General features: G+C 39.8%; 2 protein-coding genes across 4 annotated transcripts; both read left to right on the forward strand.

Moving 5' to 3' along the window:
* The first annotated feature begins 204 nt into the window (after positions 1–204).
* On the forward strand, positions 205–10006 carry LOC144986623 (acyl-coenzyme A thioesterase 5-like). 2 transcript variants are annotated; one of them, XM_078934181.1, is made up of 4 exons: positions 205–404; positions 4599–5069; positions 6102–6304; positions 7756–10006. In XM_078934181.1, exons 2-4 carry the CDS (start codon positions 4607–4609, stop codon positions 8362–8364), a joined length of 1275 nt encoding a protein of 424 aa, XP_078790307.1. In that variant the 5' UTR covers positions 205–404; positions 4599–4606; the 3' UTR covers positions 8365–10006. The 2 variants fall into 2 exon arrangements, with proteins under 2 accessions (XP_078790307.1, XP_078790308.1); XM_078934182.1 differs by having other exon boundaries at positions 251–271.
* Positions 10007–13252: 3246 nt separating this feature from the next.
* On the forward strand, positions 13253–17721 carry LOC144986624 (acyl-coenzyme A thioesterase 3-like). Of its 2 annotated transcripts, none has more exons than XM_078934184.1 (4): positions 13253–13488; positions 14208–14669; positions 16083–16270; positions 16620–17721. In XM_078934184.1, the coding sequence occupies exons 2-4, from the start codon at positions 14213–14215 to the stop codon at positions 17226–17228; spliced, it is 1254 nt and encodes a 417-aa protein (XP_078790310.1). In that variant the 5' UTR covers positions 13253–13488; positions 14208–14212; the 3' UTR covers positions 17229–17721. The 2 variants fall into 2 exon arrangements, with proteins under 2 accessions (XP_078790310.1, XP_078790311.1); XM_078934185.1 differs by having other exon boundaries at positions 14211–14669.
* The last annotated feature ends 1773 nt before the right edge of the window (positions 17722–19494 follow it).

Raw genomic sequence — 19494 nt, forward strand, 5'->3', positions numbered from 1 at the left:
TTGCATTTTATTTGCAACAAAACTTTGATTCAGAAATCACGGATATCATTCTCGTTCCGTGCTTTTATTGTGGAAGCTAACCGGAAATTACCTGCCGCTGTCAGCGTTGCCAGGTTAGACAATTTTCCGCCAAATGGGGACGTTTTGATTCTGAAACTGGTGAGGGCAAGATTTGCTGGACATTTGTGGAAAACCGCGACTGTATCTGGCAACACTGCCAATAGAGTAGTTATTAGTCACGTGGTTTACCCCTACAACGAATTCCGGAAAGGTTTGTTTGTTTATGAAGGCTTTAAAACGGCCTTTTGAAGACATCATAACGTGGAGTTTGAGGCATTTGTTGCAGTATCGGGATTGAACGGCCATATTTAACAACTGTTTCGCGTTAACCTTCTCTGGCGGAGGTAAAGAGCACTTTTTTTAAAATTATTGTAAACAGATTTTATTTGTGCTGTAAACAGAACTACACGAACTATTCCTTATAACAGAGTGAAACGTCATTTTTCCTCAAACTTGCTGTGATGTTAGTGAACATCACCAGCAACAATAATCCAGTGAAAGTTTTCATTCACCTCAGAATGAAGCAACTTTAAAAGATTTGAGATGACCAGATGTGCCCTTTTATGTGGAGTATCTTCATTTCTGTTTGATTCCATTCCATGAGATGCTCAACAACACTCTTGTCAGTGTTAAAGCTTATAGTTCAAAGAAAACATGTCATTTCTGGTAGTTTATTATAGAATGGACAGACATGCAATATGCATTTGCATATCAAATGACAATATATGGCTTGCAGCAGCTCTCATTACATTTCTGAGCACAGTACCTGTTATTTGATAATAGGTTACTGTGAAATCTGTCAGATATTAGCGCTTTACCGTCTTTTCAGCTCGCTGAGCCTGTGTACCGTAAACTATGATGTAAACGCGCATGCAAAAAGTGCAAACCGCACTTCCACAGACGTCGGCTCGTCGGGAACTTTGACCTATAAAAATTGCAAGTAGTAAACATTCACCAAAGAAACATAAAAATGCATTTGCTCATTTGCGTGAGTAGATCCGTGCGGGCCATGCAGGATAAATAACCAAAAAATGGATACAAATTTAGGCTAAAAATCCCATTCTGAATCCACTGTTTGGCCCTGTGTGCAGCCGTAACAGTTTAAGGCTTTCCAGATGTTCAGGCAAGAAAAACATCTGTGAGGCCTCTTCATCAGTGCAGCACTGATGTTTCTTTAGATCTTCATTATGGCTGAAGGTCTTGTGCTGTAATGTTAGTTGTCCCATTAGATTCTCCTGTCCTTTAGTTGCATCATCCATTGCTGTGTTGTTGCACGTGCCTCTCCTGCAAACCTAACACAGTTGCTGAAGATCCGCTCCTGTGAAGATTGTTTTTGTTGCTTTAACATGTTCTTGTTGGATGATGGAAAATGAAGCTTAAATTTGCTTTTCTGAGTATTTTAATATTCAAATCCCAGACAGAAATTGCCGTTTGAACCGAGCGTATTTGTGATAAATGCATCAGAATGGAGCGGAGCAGGGAGCCTGTGGCCCGCCCAGCATATTTTCAATGTCACAAATGAGCTCTTTTTCAAACAGCATTTTCTGTCTACTCCTGATCTAAAATGGACAAAATCAAAAAATACACTGAAATGCTGTTTTATACGGAATATTCTTTAGTAGTTCATCATCAGTAAAATGTTAAAAACACCAGAAACGCCATTTTCATTGGAGTGGGTCTTTAAATGCTGCATGCAGGTTGTGGTAATGAGAAAAGAAAATGACAAAAACATGAACATAGGTTTCTATTGTACTGAACAATAAAAACTTAAACAGCTCCCAGAACTGTTAAAAAAACAAAACGAAGTAAAACCTCCAAAGAACAGAGAATGACTTTGTCTATGTCTGAAGTTCCAACAGAAACAATAGATGCAGAGTTGCTAGGATCAGGTTACATCCATCCATCAAGAACAGGGGTGCTCATTACGTGGGTTCGATCACGAATATATTTTTAAAAAAATACTTCAGCAAATTATCATCCTCACTGAGACGTACATAACTTGATTGATACGCTGAACGAAGACACGTGCTCAAATCATCATGATTTAGAAAAGCATTTGGAAATTATTACTTTTAACATTTTGAACAATTTCCTGCCCCTCTACGCAAACCTGTTCATAGGCAGCTTGAGTACACACTTAATCTAAAAAGATGTCATTTTTTCTTAATCTTCTGCAGCTTCTCATATTCTGAAGTCTCACGGTGCTTCCCTGTGATAAAACAGCACTCTCAAACACACTTCTGCCATCACAGACTGTTTTCAGTACTGTCAGCATGGTGGGAGATGCTACAAGCTAGCTCGCATAGCTGCCGCTAATGCTTACAGGATGACCATTGACCGTATAACAGAACTGCACAGAGCAATCCCTTCCAAACAGGAAGTACCCACTGGCTCCAAAAGCCAAAATCTCAAAGGCTATATCCGAATTCCTTCACCACTCACTACATAGTGCGTTCCCCATTTTGAAGTGTTAAACCAGTGTTCATCGATGCTTACGAGATTGGTGAACATAGACCACAATGGATGGCGTTTGAACAGTTTCCGAGGGAGGGGTTAAATGTTTTTTGTTTTATTAAGAAACCATCATTGTTTTCAGCATCAGAACACTGTGGATTCATAAACAGTTGCTATAAAATGCTGGTATTGATGAGCATGGTGTCTGAATTGCTTTTAAAATCCAGGGCACTAGATAGTCCCACGCTCTAAAGTTTTTCAATAGTTAGGGTTTAGGGTGGCAATTCGGACACAGCCTCAGACTTCTATCGAGAAATAAACATAAACTTATTTGTCAGAATAACCATTCTTGATTCCTTTTTTATGTGTAAGTATGTGGTCTTACATCAAAAGTTCAAAACCTTTGATAGATTTTGTGTAGCCCACTTTCAGGTGGTAGAGGTGTGGCCTTCCAACAAGCTCAGTCTTGATTGGTTAGAGTGGTTGCCATATAAATGTTGACTCAGACCAACTTGGACCAATCACTGCTTACTGATGACATCTGGCTCCAACATGGTGGTGTCCATATTGCTAGAAAATGACGGCGGAATTGACTTTATTTAGTTGGAATCAGAAGTAAGTCATTTTCTATGGGTGACGTCACGCTAACTCTGTCCACTTCTCATTTGCAGTCGATGAGCATGAGCTTGTTACAGCCAACAGTGAGTAATGCTATAAGTCATTGTGAGATGTAGAAGAATGTGACTTTTATTACAATTCCAGGAGTGTTTTTACTGCGTTCATTCCCTGTAAAAGGTGGCATGCAGCAGCTTTCAGTGGCTTCTCTGAGCTGAAAGCCTTTCTTCTGACCTCACAGTCCCTATCCTTGCTTTGAATGGCTCTTACCCATGTGGCCGGTGTGACCAATCAGAAGGCCCCGTGGGGCAAACAGTGATGGAGACGCTAAATAGGGCTGCTGTCTCTGAGCCAAAAATAACCAAGTTTAAAATTAGATCACTGGATTAAAAAAAGGCCAAAAGAACTGGGAGGGACAATGCATTAGTCTGAGCTCAAGAAGGTTTCTAAAGGTTCAGCAGCTGTTTTTGTGATACTTTAACCCTTGTGCTATCCTAGACACTTTACCATTGGGAGTTGGGTCATCTAGACCCACTAGACAGTGCTCTGAACCTTTTTTCTTCAATGATTTGTGATCTTCACTGGTGTCCATGGATTACATGAAATCTTTCCACCTTTATCCACCTTTGTCATGGTAGGGAGAACACCTCAATGGAAGGGGGGGGGTCATCTAAGATAGCACAAGGGTTAAAAACTAATGATTGACTTTTTGCATGAAAAACTGATGATTGAATATTAAACTATTCACACCAGCATGCTCAGTCAGGTGTGTTCTCCAAACTCCATCTCAGAATTTCTCACCTTGCTGCAGTGATGGATGATGATCTCAGTGGGATTTCTCTAGTTTCTAGTAATCCTCTGCAGATCAGGTTTATATTCAGTTGTAGCCTCTCTGATCACTTCCTGTACAGGAGTGTCAGTCAGAACGGACCGATGCCTTTATTCCACGTGTTTCAAGGTAATAAACTGGGACTGGCAGACATATATTGAGGAGAACATCACAGCAGATTGAGAGCAGCTCTTTAACTGCAAATGAGTGACGGTCACTTATGTGTCAGGAGCAGCATCAAAACACACACTGCCAAATTACTTTTGTTATTATTTATTTTTAATACCCTCTGATGGATTTGAGTGTGGTTTAAGAGGGAAAAAACTATGAAACGAGACACAGTATATAGAGAATATGAGACGCAAGAGCCGCATGCTTATTGGCCGAGAGCCGCGTGTTCACCACCCCTGATCCAGAGATTCTTTTTTTCTTCTTCTTCTTCTCCAGTTGGATAGGAGGAGTTGAGAAGAATGAGATGTAGAGACGCTGTCTTAGCTTCAGCACCGGCCGCTACTTCTAGATTTCTAGAAACTTGTTTTGGATCCAAAATTTAGAGGAAAAAAATGCGAAAGTCATTCCTTAAATTTCTCTATAAATGTTTATAAATTGGGCTTCCCTTTTCTTCTTTTTCTCTTGTTAGAGGGTAAGATGTCAGCCCAGGTGAGACTGAGGCTGCTGCCGAGCGCCAGGTGTTTATTCGATGAGCCCATCCAGGTGAAGGTTGCAGGTCTGAGGCCGAAGCAGGAGGTCACCGTGGAGGCCAGGTCAACCGATGAGAAAGGAGTGTTGTTCAGCTCCTCAGCCACATACAGGGCTGACAGGAACGGAGAGATCCATCTGGACAGAGACGTCTCGCTTGGGGGAAGCTACTGTGGCGTTGAACCCATGGGCCTGCTGTGGTCGATGAAGCCGGCGGTCTTGTTCAAAAGATTTCAAAGAATGAATGCACTGAACCCTCACATAGTGAACTTCTCTGTGCACGAGGGTGGGGAGGAGAAGCGGGGCCGGATGCTGGCGGAGGCGGAAAATGAGCGACTTCTGATGAGAGACGGGGTCCGCCGGGTTCCTGTCAGACAGGGCAATATTTATGGAGTGCTGTTTACTCCCCCAGGTACGTCAGTAAACTGACAGATTAAAGATGGATCAGTTGTGGGGAGAAAGCTGAGAAATTTCAGAATTGACCACAAAACTTTACAATCGTTGTTTTGTATCTGAATGTACTCATTTTGTTGAGGAGAATCCAACATTTTCCAGTTTGTGCTTCACGTTCTCTCTGCTGTCTTAGTCAATGACAAAGTTCATGTCAATCCAAAGAGCTTTTTCTTTAGTTAAACTGAAGCCGTTACTCTTTTCTCAAAGTCCCACTCCAATCATCTTTTGTCTTATTTTCACAGCGTTCCCTCTGGTCTTTTAATTAGGATTATGCTGTTGTTTTTTATTTGATTTTAGGACATAGTTTCTGCAGAGCGGCAGGACTTCATTAGAAATTTGCAACTGAGTTGTGGGCGGGATCATTGGCACCAAGTAAACCCACCCATTAAAACGCTCTCCTGCTAGCTTACAGCCCCTCCCACCCCGTCTAGTTCAGACGCTCATGGATCTGGACGTCTGCAGGTGGATGCATCATAATGGGGCGGAGCTTGTAGCACAGCCAGTGTGTTTTCTATGCAACAAATTTGCTCTTTTTCAAACAACATTTTTTTCTTCTGCTCCTGATTCATAATGGTTTGTATAGAAATATTCAGAAATGCAATTTTAAACTTGCTTTTCTTTATAGAAGTCCTGCAGGATGTGAAAAATCCCAGAAGAACATGTTAAAAACACAGTTTTCATTGGAGTGGGCTTTAAGAACTAAAGGAGTAGTGTTACAGATTCTGTGGGGTTTTTTTGGCTTCCATAATGTGTAAAATAAAAAACAAACAAAAAATCTGGAGGGAAAATAAGAACTGTTTACCTTAGATTCAGTAAGATTTATTTATTTATTCTGGTATTTTGCTTTTAAAATGACATTTTTTTTGATTGAATCCACTACATTCTTGACCATGAATTAGAGTAAACTTTCGACGTCTGTCTCAGAAGAACTCTTGGTTTTTGGGAGCATCGGGGGACAGAAAGTGACTCAGCATTTGTGCCTGTGTTGCAGGCAGCGGGCCGTTCCCTGCCGTTCTGGATCTGTACACATCGGGTGGAGGTTTGTCGGAGCGGAGAGCGTCTCTGCTGGCCAACCGAGGATTTGTGGTTCTGACCACGAGCCTTTACGGCCAACAAGAGCAGCCAAAAGATATCCAAGGGATCCATTTGGACTATTTTGAAGAGGCCATCGAGTTTTTAAAAAAACAAGAAAAGGTGAACTGTGAGAGCCAAGTGTGAGCTTTATTTTTCTCATTAAAACTGAAGATCTTATTAGAAAATACATAAAAAAGATTTCTCAAAGTATTTTTCAAAGGGTTGCCTAATGTTTTCTAAGTAATATTTTTTTACCGTATTTTCCGGACTATAAGTCGCACCAGCCCAAAAATCCATTATAAAGTAGAAAAAAACACAGATAAGTCGCACTGGACTATAAGTCGCATTTTAACTTTCACAACCTTATATGACACAATCATAGCAGACTGTTTATCTAATAATTTCACAGTAATTTTTTCTCAAACTTATTTATTTATTCTTTTCATGAAGCATCATTGGCTAACTAATACTCTGCTTTCATCCTGTGTTTGTAGAAACAGTTTTCACTTTTATTGCATTTCTGAATCTATGAAATCATTGAAAATAGAATATTTTGTTGTTAGCCTTCAAGATCTTACTGTAAAAAAAAGATTTGCTGATTCTCTGAGTCACTTAACATACTCTTAACACTTAACATACCTCATGCATCAAATTTAGCCAGGAACATCATCTCTGTTCCTCACAAATGAACATAACAGGAGGGTTAACAATGTATTTATTTCAATTTATTTCTAATATAAGTCGCTGCGGAGTATAAGTCGCACCCCTTGCCAAACTATGAAAAAAAGTGCAACTTATAGTCCGGAAAATACGGTACTATTTTTATTGTTATTTTAAATTAGGGATGTCCCGATCAGAATTTTTTTTAACCCCGATCTCATTTTGAGTTCTTTGATTTTGAGGATCTACAGATACCCGATCCCAGTCCAATACTTTTGTAACATAACAAAAAAATAACAAATTTAATAGACAGTCTCTAAATTAAATTCCCATTGTGAAGAATATCTTTTTAAAAATGCTTTTGTAGGTCGTTTTTTGCATGAAGACAAACCAAAAGAGACATTTTCTGTCGGTTTAAAATGTTTATTTAAAAAAATGTTTCAGCCCAGAAACTGAATATCTTTTTTTTTGTTGTTGCTCAAACTAGTGAAATGTTCGCTTTATGGCTAGTAGAGTATTTCTGTAATAAAAAGCTTGAAATATACGGCACTGATCGGAATAACAATCAAATAAATATCCGATCCCTCATCAGGATGTAGCGTCCGATTCTGAAACTATGAGATCGAGCTCGATTTCTGACCACGTGGTCGGAACGGGACATCCCTATTTTAAACAGTGATGAGAAACATTTTTCAATGAATAATTGAAACTAAAAACTGAATTATTTTTTTTTAAATCCTTTGTTTTTATAAAAGCCAGAAAGTGTTCAAAGTGTTTTAACATTTTTGTAGTTTTACTGTCAGCTTGTGGGCCTGAAATGCAGAAAATAAATAATGCTTTCAAAATTACATTTCCTCAACTCAATAATTCTTTAAGAATGTGGAACTTTTCTCCGGCTTGTGTCTCTGCAGGTCGGCAGTAAAGGAGTTGGTGTGATGTCTCTGTCAAAGAGTGCAGATCTTGCTCTGTCAATCGCCTCTTACCTGCCTTCTGTGGACGCTGTCATTTGGATCAACGGCTGCTCAGCCAACACTGTATTACCTCTGTTCTATAAAACAAAACAAATTCTCCCTGCTTTAATGTTTGACACCAAGAAACTCCTTCCTACACAGTCAGGAGCTTTCATTGCAAAGTACGCCATGCATGACCCTCTAAAAGAGGAGAACAGAGCCACTTTAATCCCCATTGAACAAGCAAACACACATTTCCTCTTTGTGGCCTCAGAGGACGACCTTAATTGGGACAGTAAAGCTTACATGATCGAGATGGTGGAGAGACTGAAGCATTGTGGGAAACAAAACTTTGAGAGTGTGTGTTACCCGGGGGCTGGACACTATCTAGAGCCCCCTTATGGACCGTACTGCCCCTCCAGCTACCATATGCATGCAAAGCAACGAGTGATGTGGGGGGGTGAAGCAGGGGCCCATGCAGCAGCTGAAGTTCACATGTGGAAGAAGATCCAGGAGTTCCTCAGAACTCATCTGAGGTGTGACGCTGCACAGACCAACGCCAAGTTATAGATTCAGACAGGCTGACCTCGGATGTGAATATTAGATGAGCTGAACATTTGTGGAACTGAATTGTTGGCTGGTAGGAAACATTTCTTGTAAAATGAAACGATTTTTATGGGGTCAAATCAAGAGCTTCTTAAAGTGAATGAAAAAGACATTTCACAGACATTGTGAATTTGAAAAAAGTTTAAAACTCTAAAATCCATAGTAAAATTGAAATAACAGCTTTTACATAATAGTTGTGGATATTGTAGTGGATAATGTTCTCCCAAAGTTTGGCACATAGGAGGAGGGATGACACGTTCTGGAGCTGAAACATCACCATGACCTCTGACCCCTGATGTCAGTCAGGTCCTCATAACCAATGGGCTCAAAGCCCCACCCCATGTGATGCTAGCGTCAATTCCGAAAAGGAAAAATTCCAAATTGAAACTTTAAATTGAGTTCTAAAAGTGAAAAGGGAAAGAATCGAAAAAACCCAAATTGAAAATACAAAACAGCAGCTGTTACAAACATTTGTTCCTGTTTCGGTTTTTATTAGTTTTAAATTTATAGTCACTTTTATTCAAGTGTTCAGTATTTGAATGTATTTCTTTTCAAATTTACCTTTTTATATTAAACATTTCAAGTCCACAATGTCTAAAACTGTTTTCAATTTTTTTTTTTCAAACTTATCGATGGCAGAACTTCTATTTTTCATAATAATTATCTTGTAATAAATCACTGCACTTGATTTAAAAAGTATTATGTAGACACATTTTATTTCTGATTAGTTGAAGCTGAGGGGATGTGCCAAAAGATGCACAATAGGCCTGTCCAATTAATCGCAAATTTATCGTTATCGCGATTTCAAGCTGTGCAATATCCATATCGCAAAAAGTTGGTGAAAATCGCAATAAATGGTAAACCTTAAATGTTAAAAACAATCTTATGGCAACTTGAACTATTTAATACATTTTAAAAAATCCCTCTATGCATTTGACCAATCAGATGGAGCCCTTCACGTTGTTGACCAATCGGATGTCAGATGTTGCCCTCCTGATTAGACGAGAGTCATTTGGAGACTAATTTAAGGTATTTTGACTATTATCTAAATTAAACTTTTGCAGTGAAATGGAAATGTTTGTGTTGTTTTTGCTTTTTGTTCATTTATCGCAAGTTATATCGTCATCGCAATATTGATCACTGATATCGCATATCGCATGTTTTCCTCATATCGTGCAGCCCTAATGCACAACAACCTATAAGAAAAAGAAAATCCTTGCTAGGTTGTTTTGAAGTTAAATAATTATGAGCTAAACTATTTCATTTGCCCAATTTGTTTGATTAGAATTGAATTAAGCCGACCCCAAAACAAAGGGTGAAGCCGAAAGCCTTATGCAAATATTTACAGGGAAATGAAACGCTGGAAAGCCATGTTGCACTATCTGAGTCATTGTAGAGCACATTGTCATGGCTAGATCAACAGAAATGCAGCAAACACAGTTTGAGGGAAAAGTATGTTTAGGCTTTTTATAGTGGAAACAAATAACCTTAGTAATAAACTCATAAAGATGCAACAGTGGTGTTGCTTTTTGTTAAAATGTTATTTTCAAAAGGTTTGTTTTTGCCATGTTTTAAAATAAAGGAATAATATTTCATTTTATTGAAACTCTTTTTTGTTGAAGTTTTTCCTCCACCAGTAGATGGCAGTCATGTGCCATTTTGCTGACTGGCTGCTCTAACTAGATTCCAGAAAAAGAGTAAGATTTGTTTCCCCAATAAACTTTATTGCTTTGACTACAATGGTTGAAATAAACAAAAAAATGAATCAAAATCAATCATGGTATACACAGTCACAGCTTACAGCAGTGTAACAAGTGCACAGCATCCAGTCACATTTCTGGGCAGTTAATTTACAAATTGGTGTAATTACAGTAGTCGTGTTGTTGATTAACAAATGTCCTTGCTTGGTTGGGTGAGCATTCAGTGAACCCTTTCGATGTTCAAGTTCTTCAAATGAGTGTAGTTATCACATCACTTACACTGAAGCAGCATGGCGTGTCCATTTGAAGATGATTTAGTGGATGAAGAAGCTCAGATAATACTTTTTCCACTGTGAGAGGGTGATAAGACCACATATGGATGTTGGAAAGATAAACTTTTTTACTTTGATCTAACTCAATTATTTGCTTCAGTTAAGATAATTAAAAATCTTTTTTTGTTAAATCAGTTTAAAAATAACACGTAGTTATCAGACAGTTATTTTACTTTCATTCTAATTAATTCAATAGAGTGGGTGTAATTTTGGTGCTGCTGTTAGAGCTTATAATCTTCATACGCCGTCATTTAAATCTCAGACTCCGTCTCACTGAAGTATAGCGCTTTTTTTTCACCACGCGTTTTTTTTAATGGTAACTCCGGAAATCGGCGATCCATTGAGAATGTCTTTATGTACTTGCTGTGGACGTGCATTAACCCAGGGTTACCAAGTCGGCCCATAGCTGAACCCCATTGGTCCAAACACCCTAACAACAGGCTGAGCGACAGGACTGATGGCCAATCAGATCTCTGCTTGATGCGTTCCATGAACTCCAGAACTTTTAACGCGGCCCAGTCCAAGTCAGACCGCGACAATATGTTTAAAACTAAATATACAAGTGAATGTGTGCATTTGATGTAATTTCAACATTTTTAAAGTACAATAAGTCTGTGGATTCTTTTTAATAACATTGTTATGCTGTTGTTAATAAATGATGAGTATTTCTCGTGGTAGTTCTGCTGATGGTCTAGTCTGGTTGATACGTGGTGAGTTTCTGCTTCACGCAGGCGTTGAGACTTTAAACGTGATCGTAGGTCTGACTGTTCTGTAGATGTGAGACAGACATGGAACCAAACACACACTCACACACTGCAGTGAGTGACGGACAGCGGGTTTTTTACAATCCCTGCGCGATTCACCTGTTGCCTGCCCCCCCCCCCCCCCCCCCTCTGCTTTCTTCCTCACACATCCCGTCCCCGCAACTGCGCGCTCTTTCTCAGAGACGGGAGCGCGTAGTTTTAGGCACGGCAATTCACAGGTTTCCAGCTGGTACAAACTCTGTGAAATAATAGATAATAGTAAACTGATAGTTTTCCCTCCAAGCACCGCTACTACTGCGCGCCTCTGGCATCGCATCGCGCCCGGGAAGGACTGGTCTAATGAAGAAAAAAAAAGTAAAATTAAGGATTTCTCTGCGAGCCACATGTGACCATCAAAAGAGCCATATATGGCTCGCGAGCCATAGGTTCCCGACCCCTGCTCTAGTGGGTCTAGATGACCCAACTCCCAACGTTAAAGTGCTTAGGATACCTCAAGGGATAAACACTTTTCGTACATGTACATTATTCCATTTTTATGGCAATCAGCTTTCTTTTCTTCAGGTTATCTTGAAATTTTCAATGAGTCTTCAGTTATGATTTCATCTTCATTAATCAGATCTGTGTCCAGGAGACCGATCATTGAAAAGACATTTTGACATGTGACCATACATAGCTTATATTTTACCTGTCCATCAGGCCCAGGTAAAAAGATTTCTCTACATACACACCAAGGCTGTCTTTCTTCAACATTTCCTCGATCCAGGTAGAAAATAATCAAATCTGGACAGTTGAACACAATTTTTTCGGCCATATTGTGCATTGATGGATAGCATGTAGTTTTCACCTGGTAAGAAACATCAACGTTTCTCATAAGAGATTCTGTTGTGTTGTTTTCATCTGGATTGGGTAGTTTACACATCACATCATTGTTTATGACTGTTCTTGTTTCAGCCCCGCAGTTCGCACATTTGGTAAGTATTGTTGCAGTCAATCTGAATGGAATGTCTTTATGGTTCAGAAGCACACAAAGCAAATCCTTTAAATGATCCACAGAGCCACACCGTGACTGACAAATAACTGGTAAAAATGGATTTAAGCGCTAAAACTGATGAAGTCACAGCGGTGACAGACGTCCTATAATCGATAAACTCTATTTTATCATACTTAAAGATTCCCTTTGGCAAATCCCTTACAGGGGTGTTAGAGTCAGATATGTTTGTTGTGAATAAAGAGTAATCACACCTGAGAGATTATGTGTTGATTTGATGATAACATTGAGCTGTAGAATCTCCATCTCTCTCTCACTTTGTCTAACTGGAAATATGACAGAAGTAGCAAACCTTGACATTAAATACAAAATCCACCACTGATATCTGTACCTGATTATCTTTGTAAGCTGGAAATCAAAGCAATTAGCTCATATTAATCATTAGTTGAATCCGATCAAAAAATATTTCAGCATGGCAGGAATTACAATTGATAACAGAGGCCATAGATCTGCATTTAAAGTCAACCGACAACCTTTGTTGTCCAATCCAACACAACAGCCCTACCAATGCACAACACAATGTTTTTGATAAGTAAAAACTGTAATTGTGGCAGAGTTACAACTATTACAATAAATAAGTTTAGAAAATTTGTATTGTATATAAAAAATAAATATTTTGAAATAAAAAATAAAGGGAAAACAATGTGCAAACAATATAAGCTAGTATATCTATGTGTGCCTGCTTTTTTGCGTATGAATGACTGCAAAGTAAGTACTGATATAAAAAATAAAACGATAGATAACTTTTTTCAAAAGCTTAATACAAAACATGTTACAGATTAACTGTAACATCCTATGCAAAAGAAAGTCTTCTTCTTTCCTAACTGCTTTAATAATAATAATAATAATACTAATAATAATACTAATAATAATAATAATAATAATTTGAGGTTGTTGGAATTTATTTGAATGTTGTCAATAAAAAACATTCTTCGTTGTAGTAGTGTCAGTGGTTTAGCTGGTTTGTGGTGTTTTTGCGCCCTCTGCCGGACATACATTAAATCGCTGCACAGAGCTGCATTAAGTGTTTGCCAACCGTCATAAAAAGAAGCTGCACTCACGGAGCACAGCTCCACACGGAGGACTTCAGCTTTGAACGTCGGAACAATAGAATCGTTTCGGGGATCTTACGGGAGTTTAACACCATCTCCTAATACTACAAACAGAAAATGTCGCGCGTTCTTTAGGCGTTTCGGTGTTTTTGTCGGTGATACTGCGTGTTGGATTCAGTCTGCCATTATCGGGTAGGTTGTTATGTTGTGTTATGCGTAGGTTTGCAAGTCTTATCCGGATTTTCCCTGCGAATCAGAATGAAAAGTAACTTTAGGAGATCATCTATGCATGTAGTAAACAGCTCGACACGTAAAAACGACTTTAGTTTTATTCAAGAACAGAAAACGGTCCCGGCAGAAATGGAATTCATGTTTCCAAAGCTTTTAGGTTTGGAAGAGCGCGCATTGTACCTCCAAGTTTAGATCTAATAGCAATTTTTTCTGGGTCATTTCCGTAAGTTTAGCAGGAGAAAGTAACGCAGGTCATTTCAGTCCTGACCTTTAGCCTAGAATACACACCACACACACATGCACACCGGTGTGTCTTCCAGCCTAGATAACATTCGCACAGCAAAACCAACAGGCTGAAGGTCATTTTCTTAGAAAATTATACTAATTTTAATCACGATGGTGTGTATTTTTCTATTCAAAATGATCGTTCAGAACATTTTCTGTTAAATAAGCCCCACCAACCCACATTTCTTTAGAAAAACTAAAACAAATCCAATATTATTTGGATCATAAAAATCCCAGCTTGCCACATTATGTCCCTTCCAAAGGTGGTGATGGTGAATTGTAAACATGTTATTGATGTTTATTTGTACGAAAAATGTCATGAACTTTAGACTGAAAGTTTTTCCAATGAAATCTATTTTTTACCTACTCTTAATTGATTTTTTTTTTCCCCCCAGAAGAGATGAGCTCTCAAGTCAGACTGAAACTTCTCCCGAATGCCAGGTGTTTGTTTGATGAGCCGGTTCAGGTCAAGGTTTTACGGCTGAAATCCAGGCAGGTGGTCAGCATTAAAGCCAGCTCGACTGATGAAAGAGGAGTTCTGTTCAGCTCTTCAGCCACTTACAGGGCTGATGAAAATGGAGAGATTGACCTGGTCAGAGACGCCTCACTCAGCGGGAGCTACGTTGGAGTTGAACCCATGGGTCTACTGAGGAGCCTGAAAGCAAACACTTTAAACACATATTTTTATAAGAATAAGGCATTAGAGCCTCACATAGTGAAGCTCTCTGTGCACGATGAACAGGAACAGGACCAGAAGCTGGCAGAGGCGACCAATGAGAGGTTTCTGATGGCAGATGGTGTCAGCAGAGTTTCTGTGAAAAAAGGAAACTTTCATGGAGTTCTGTTTACTCCCCCAGGTAGGTAAAGTTTTCAGTTACAGCCTGATGATGTGCTCTATGAGTACTTTCACAATAGCAGTACTCACTATATTTTTAGAATATTGTGAAAAACTCTATGGATGTCATCCACTGTTTTTTTTCAGACTTCACACATTTGGGGAAGGTAATTGTGTTGTGTTGACACACCTCATTTAGTGTTCAGTGGTCTCACTTATTGGAGGCAAAACCAAACAATTCTAAAAGAAAAACCTTTTCAGTGTGGCATTAATGTCAACATTCTGTGGGTTTACAGACTTTGACTGCAAGTCGTTCATTGTTCAAACAGCCATGAACACATGACCTAGCTTAACAGACGAGCAGCTCCACCTGGCCATAGTGTCTCCAGGTTGGTGGTAGACAGTCGGACGCTGCAGGTGAACTTGGTGAGTCTCCGTGTCATCAGCAGACTTCCATCAAGACACAGAACTACTGGCAGAGTTAGTGACAGACCCAGGAGTGGAGTCCCACCAGTGACAGACCACAGCCATGACCAGAACTTAAGGACCTTTGACCTCAGACATGGTTTAGCAAACGCCACACAGCTGCAGGCCCGTTTACCAGATGTCAGGGGTACCAGGGTTCCCAGACACACCATTCCCAACCGACTCCACCGCTTTGACTGGAATGACAGATGACTGACACCAAGACACCACCATGAGCGTGTGCAGTGAACACAAGACCATGTGATTTGGACAATGGAGCAATGGTCCACCGTCCGGTTCACTGATGAGTGTCAGGTCACCTTGCACTGACGCCATGGTCATCAGCGTGGTTGGAGAAGGCGAGGTGAGCGATACACCAAGGTCAACATGGTCCCAGAGTTGACTTTGGTGGAGGAGGAGAAACAGTTTGGTTCAGAGCCAAACTGATTTGGTTATTGTAGATGGTCCATCACTGCACGTTCTTACTTCACAGACATCATAGAACTATCATCAACCCCCAATCTTAAACATTGTCTTAATGTTGGGGTAATGAATATCAAACTAATAGAAATAGTGTTTCTTCTCATTAATCATTAATAATATCACTTCAATTCAATTCAGTTTTATTTATATAGCCCAATATTTACAACATTAATAATCTTAATGGGCTTCATACCGGTAATTGTGTAATAAACATGAATCATAAAGAACATAACGTTATAGAATTCATTCGCTGATTGCTAAATTAAACTAAACTGGGCACCCCTGCCTTCTGAGCATCCGACAAGGAGGGTCTGAGGGCACCTTTACGCATTTTATTAAAATTCAAACCAAATAGGAAAAGTACTTATGTAAAGAACAATATCTCTAACTTATTGTGAGTAATGTAAGTATGTGATTTGTAGCAGTAACATTGAAGAGCCGTGACACATTGACTGACTGACTTACTTGCTGAATCCCTCTCTTCTAGGAGAAGGTCCGTTCCCCGCTGTTTTGGATCTGTGCACCTTCATGTCAGAGAAACGAGCCTCACTGTTGGCCAATAAAGGCTTTGTGGTTTTAGCAGTTCCTGTTTTCTTTGAGAAGCCTGACATCTCAGGAAAGATGCAGCTGGACCACTTTGAAGAAGCAGTGACATTTCTAAAGCAAATGCCTCAGGTAACTGGAATACACAACCGTAACTGGTGTCTTGTTCATCAGTGCTTTCCTGGTCTTTGGCAATGGGGGTGATCCTCCTGATTGGTCAGGGTGACTGCTGCTTCTTCAGCTTCTGCTTGGAGCTTTGTGTGGGGCAACCGGGCACTTCCTGTTTTTGTCTCACTTTCTACATTTCGTAACATCTTCCACTGTGGTAAACAGACGCTCACCTGAGCACAGGTGCCAACTCACTTATGTAACATCTACATGTGAAAGTAATTATAAAAAAATAATGTTTAACATTTCAATCTGAGAGTTTTATACCGGTATATGCTTTTTTAAAGACTATGTATATTTCATCTATTTCCAGGTGGGCAGTAGAGGAGTTGGCGTGATATGTCGATCAAAGGGGGGAGACATTGCTCTCTCCCTTGCTGCTTTTGTCCCAGGTATTAAGGCTGTGGTTTGGATCAATGGCTGCAACGCCAATGTGGGCATTCCTCTGTTCTACAAGAAAAAGCTGATCTTGTCCCCGTTAATGTTTGACTTCAGTAAGGTAATTCCCACCGATTCTGGTGCTAATATAATCAAGTACGCTGTGGAAAATCCTCTGGATGAGAAGAACAAGGGCAGCCTGGTTCCCATAGAGCATGCAGCAGGACGGTTCCTTTTTGTTGCTTCAGAAGACGACCTGAACTGGGACAGCAAGGCCTACATGGAGGCGATGGTGGAGCGGCTGAAGCGTTATGGGAGGACTAACTTTGAGAGTGTTTTGTACCCTGCTGCTGGACATTTGCTGGAACCACCTTATGGTCCATTTTGCCCCTCTGCCCTCCATGGGATGCTGAACTTCCCTGTCATGTGGGGGGGTGAGCCGAGGGCTCATGCTGAAGCGGAAGTGAAGTTATGGAAGAAGATTCAAGAGTTCCTAAAAACTCACCTAAGCTGTGATGATGCTCACGTTAAACACAAATTATAAATGTTAAAAAGATAAAGAGGAAAACTCAGTAGAAATGAGAGTTTTACTTTGTAATTTTTATCAGATTTCAGTTAAACTCTTCTGAAATGTGCCGAAAGTATTTTGTTCTTCAGGGATCCTACATAAGCAATAAAAGCTGTCAAATTGGATGAATTAAGGTGTTCAGCTTTGATTTTTGGGATCTGATTCAAATATTTGTTTAATAAGTTTTGTTGTTCTGAAATAACTGTTCTCTTTAATGAATAATTTAGGAAATTGTCTTCCTCTCTCTAAACAAACTTTTTGTAAGACCTCTATGGTGTAATTAGTTGGTTCAAATCTGTGTATCCGTTACAGCTGTTACTCCATAACATTGAATGTTGTGCCAATTCTGCGTTAAAAACTGCAGAAGATGCAATGAACAATGTGGTACCAGTAGTTGTGAGTGCAGTGCAAAACTTTTATGCAGATGATTGTCTTTGTCAAATAAAGTGAGGCATGCACCATGGTGAAAGAGCTAGGTGAACTGTGTGCGAATTGAGGGTTCCACCTAACAAAGTGAAATAGTAACAGCAAAGTTGTTTTAGCCTCCATACCTTAACCCTTGTGCTATCCTAGGCACTTTAACATTGGGAGTTGGGTCATCTAGACCCACTAGACAGTGCTCTGAACCTTTTTTCTTCAATGATTTGTGATCTTCACTGGTGTCCATGGATTACATGAAATCTTTCCACCTTTATCCACCTTTGTCATGGTACGGAGAACACGTCAATGTAAGGGGGGGGTCATCTAAGATAGTACAAGGGTTAAAATCTTTGTAGCAAATTGGGTGGTTTTTATCAGAGGACATTTTTACTCCAGTCAGTGGAAATATGTTAACTCAGAGTTGAACCCTGCAGACCATGCCTCACGGGGAATGAGAGCAAACGAGTTCTTATCAAAGAAGTCATGGATACAGGGCCCACATTTTCTAACTAGTGATGACTAAAACTGGTCAGTGTCACCAATTGTGTCAACAAGCAATGTGATCACACTAAAGTAAAGGTCATAAGTATAAACATCGTTCTTACAAAGACTGACCCAATCAGCAAAGTTATTTGTTTGGCTTAGGCTAAAAAAAGGCCATAGCCTCGATCCTGAGACTGAAGAGCTTGTTGCACAATTTGTGTCAGGAACTCAAGAAATTGCAAAATAGTCATTCTCTGATACAGTCAATGTTTTCATAAAATATTTACAAAACCAAGTCCAAATGATCATTTTTACATTTTTTGATGTGAATATGATGAAAAACGAAAATGAATTCCACTCCTAATGGTCAATCATTACAATTTAATATGTCAGTAAATAACTGTTACTTCTTTTGCCGGAATACCAGGGGTGGCACAGAAAAAGTGAAGTGCCTTTAGAACAGATGTGAGCACTGAAATGTTTAGGGAGAAGTTTTGTAGAAACTTGAATGGAGAACCTTATCTCATCCCAAAACGTGCAGTAGCTACATTTGTCAACATGGAAAAATGTAGTACTTCTACAATAATGGTAACATTTTCTTTTCTGGAGACTGGCTAGGCCACTTCAGGCTCCCCCATTACACGGCTTACAACAGAGCATGAAACGCGATTGTAAAACACCTTATCTGTTTTTAAGTAGTAATTAAGCTTTATTTGTATAGCACTTTTCACGGACAGTATCACAAAGATAAGATAAATTGTTATTGTCATTGCACAGTGATACTTCGTACAAAGTACAATGAAATTGGGAGACTGTCCCACATCAGTGCATTTAGAGAAAAAGAAGGAAAAAAAGATTTTTTAAAATGACCTGGTGTTAATTTTTTGCGATAATTAAGGTTATTGCCTGGTTGTAAAAACTGTCCCTTGGTTTATTTGTCCTTGCTCTCAGCACTCTGAATCTTCTACCAGAAGGCAGCTGCTCAAACACCCGTGTCCTGGGTGTGTGCAGCCCATCAAAGATGCTGCATGTCAGGAAGTGTTGTGGGGATGGAAGCGGATGTCCAATGGTTTTTTGGGCAGTGTTAATGACCCTCCGCAATACATTTTTGTGTGCTGTGGCACAGCTGGAGAACCACACGGAGATCCAGTATGTCAGCGCACTTTCAATGGAGCAGCAGCTCCCGCTTCAGATCGGTCTCCCTGAGAATCCTCTGAAAGTGGAGACGCTGTTGGGCCTTTTTCACAACCTCTGAGGTGTTGGAGCTCCACTGGAGGTCTGCATCTATGTCCACTCCTAGGAACTTGCAGCTGGGCACCCTCTCCACACATTCCCCATT

The sequence above is a fragment of the Oryzias latipes genome, chromosome 17, assembly GCF_053564925.1.
Source record: "Oryzias latipes strain Hd-rR chromosome 17, Olatipes_Hd-rR_3.1".
Lineage (NCBI taxonomy): Eukaryota > Metazoa > Chordata > Actinopteri > Beloniformes > Adrianichthyidae > Oryzias > Oryzias latipes.

Coding starts and splice junctions, on each gene's coding strand:
- LOC144986623 (XM_078934181.1), top strand. CDS start 4,607: ATGTCAGCCCAGGTGAGACTGAGGCTGCTGCCGAGCGCCAGGTGTTTA. Junction 5,070..6,101: donor AGTGCTGTTTACTCCCCCAG/GTACGTCAGTAA, acceptor CCTGTGTTGCAG/GCAGCGGGCCGTTCCCTGCC. Junction 6,305..7,755: donor TTTTAAAAAAACAAGAAAAG/GTGAACTGTGAG, acceptor GTGTCTCTGCAG/GTCGGCAGTAAAGGAGTTGG.
- LOC144986624 (XM_078934184.1), top strand. CDS start 14,213: ATGAGCTCTCAAGTCAGACTGAAACTTCTCCCGAATGCCAGGTGTTTG. Junction 14,670..16,082: donor AGTTCTGTTTACTCCCCCAG/GTAGGTAAAGTT, acceptor CCTCTCTTCTAG/GAGAAGGTCCGTTCCCCGCT. Junction 16,271..16,619: donor TTCTAAAGCAAATGCCTCAG/GTAACTGGAATA, acceptor ATCTATTTCCAG/GTGGGCAGTAGAGGAGTTGG.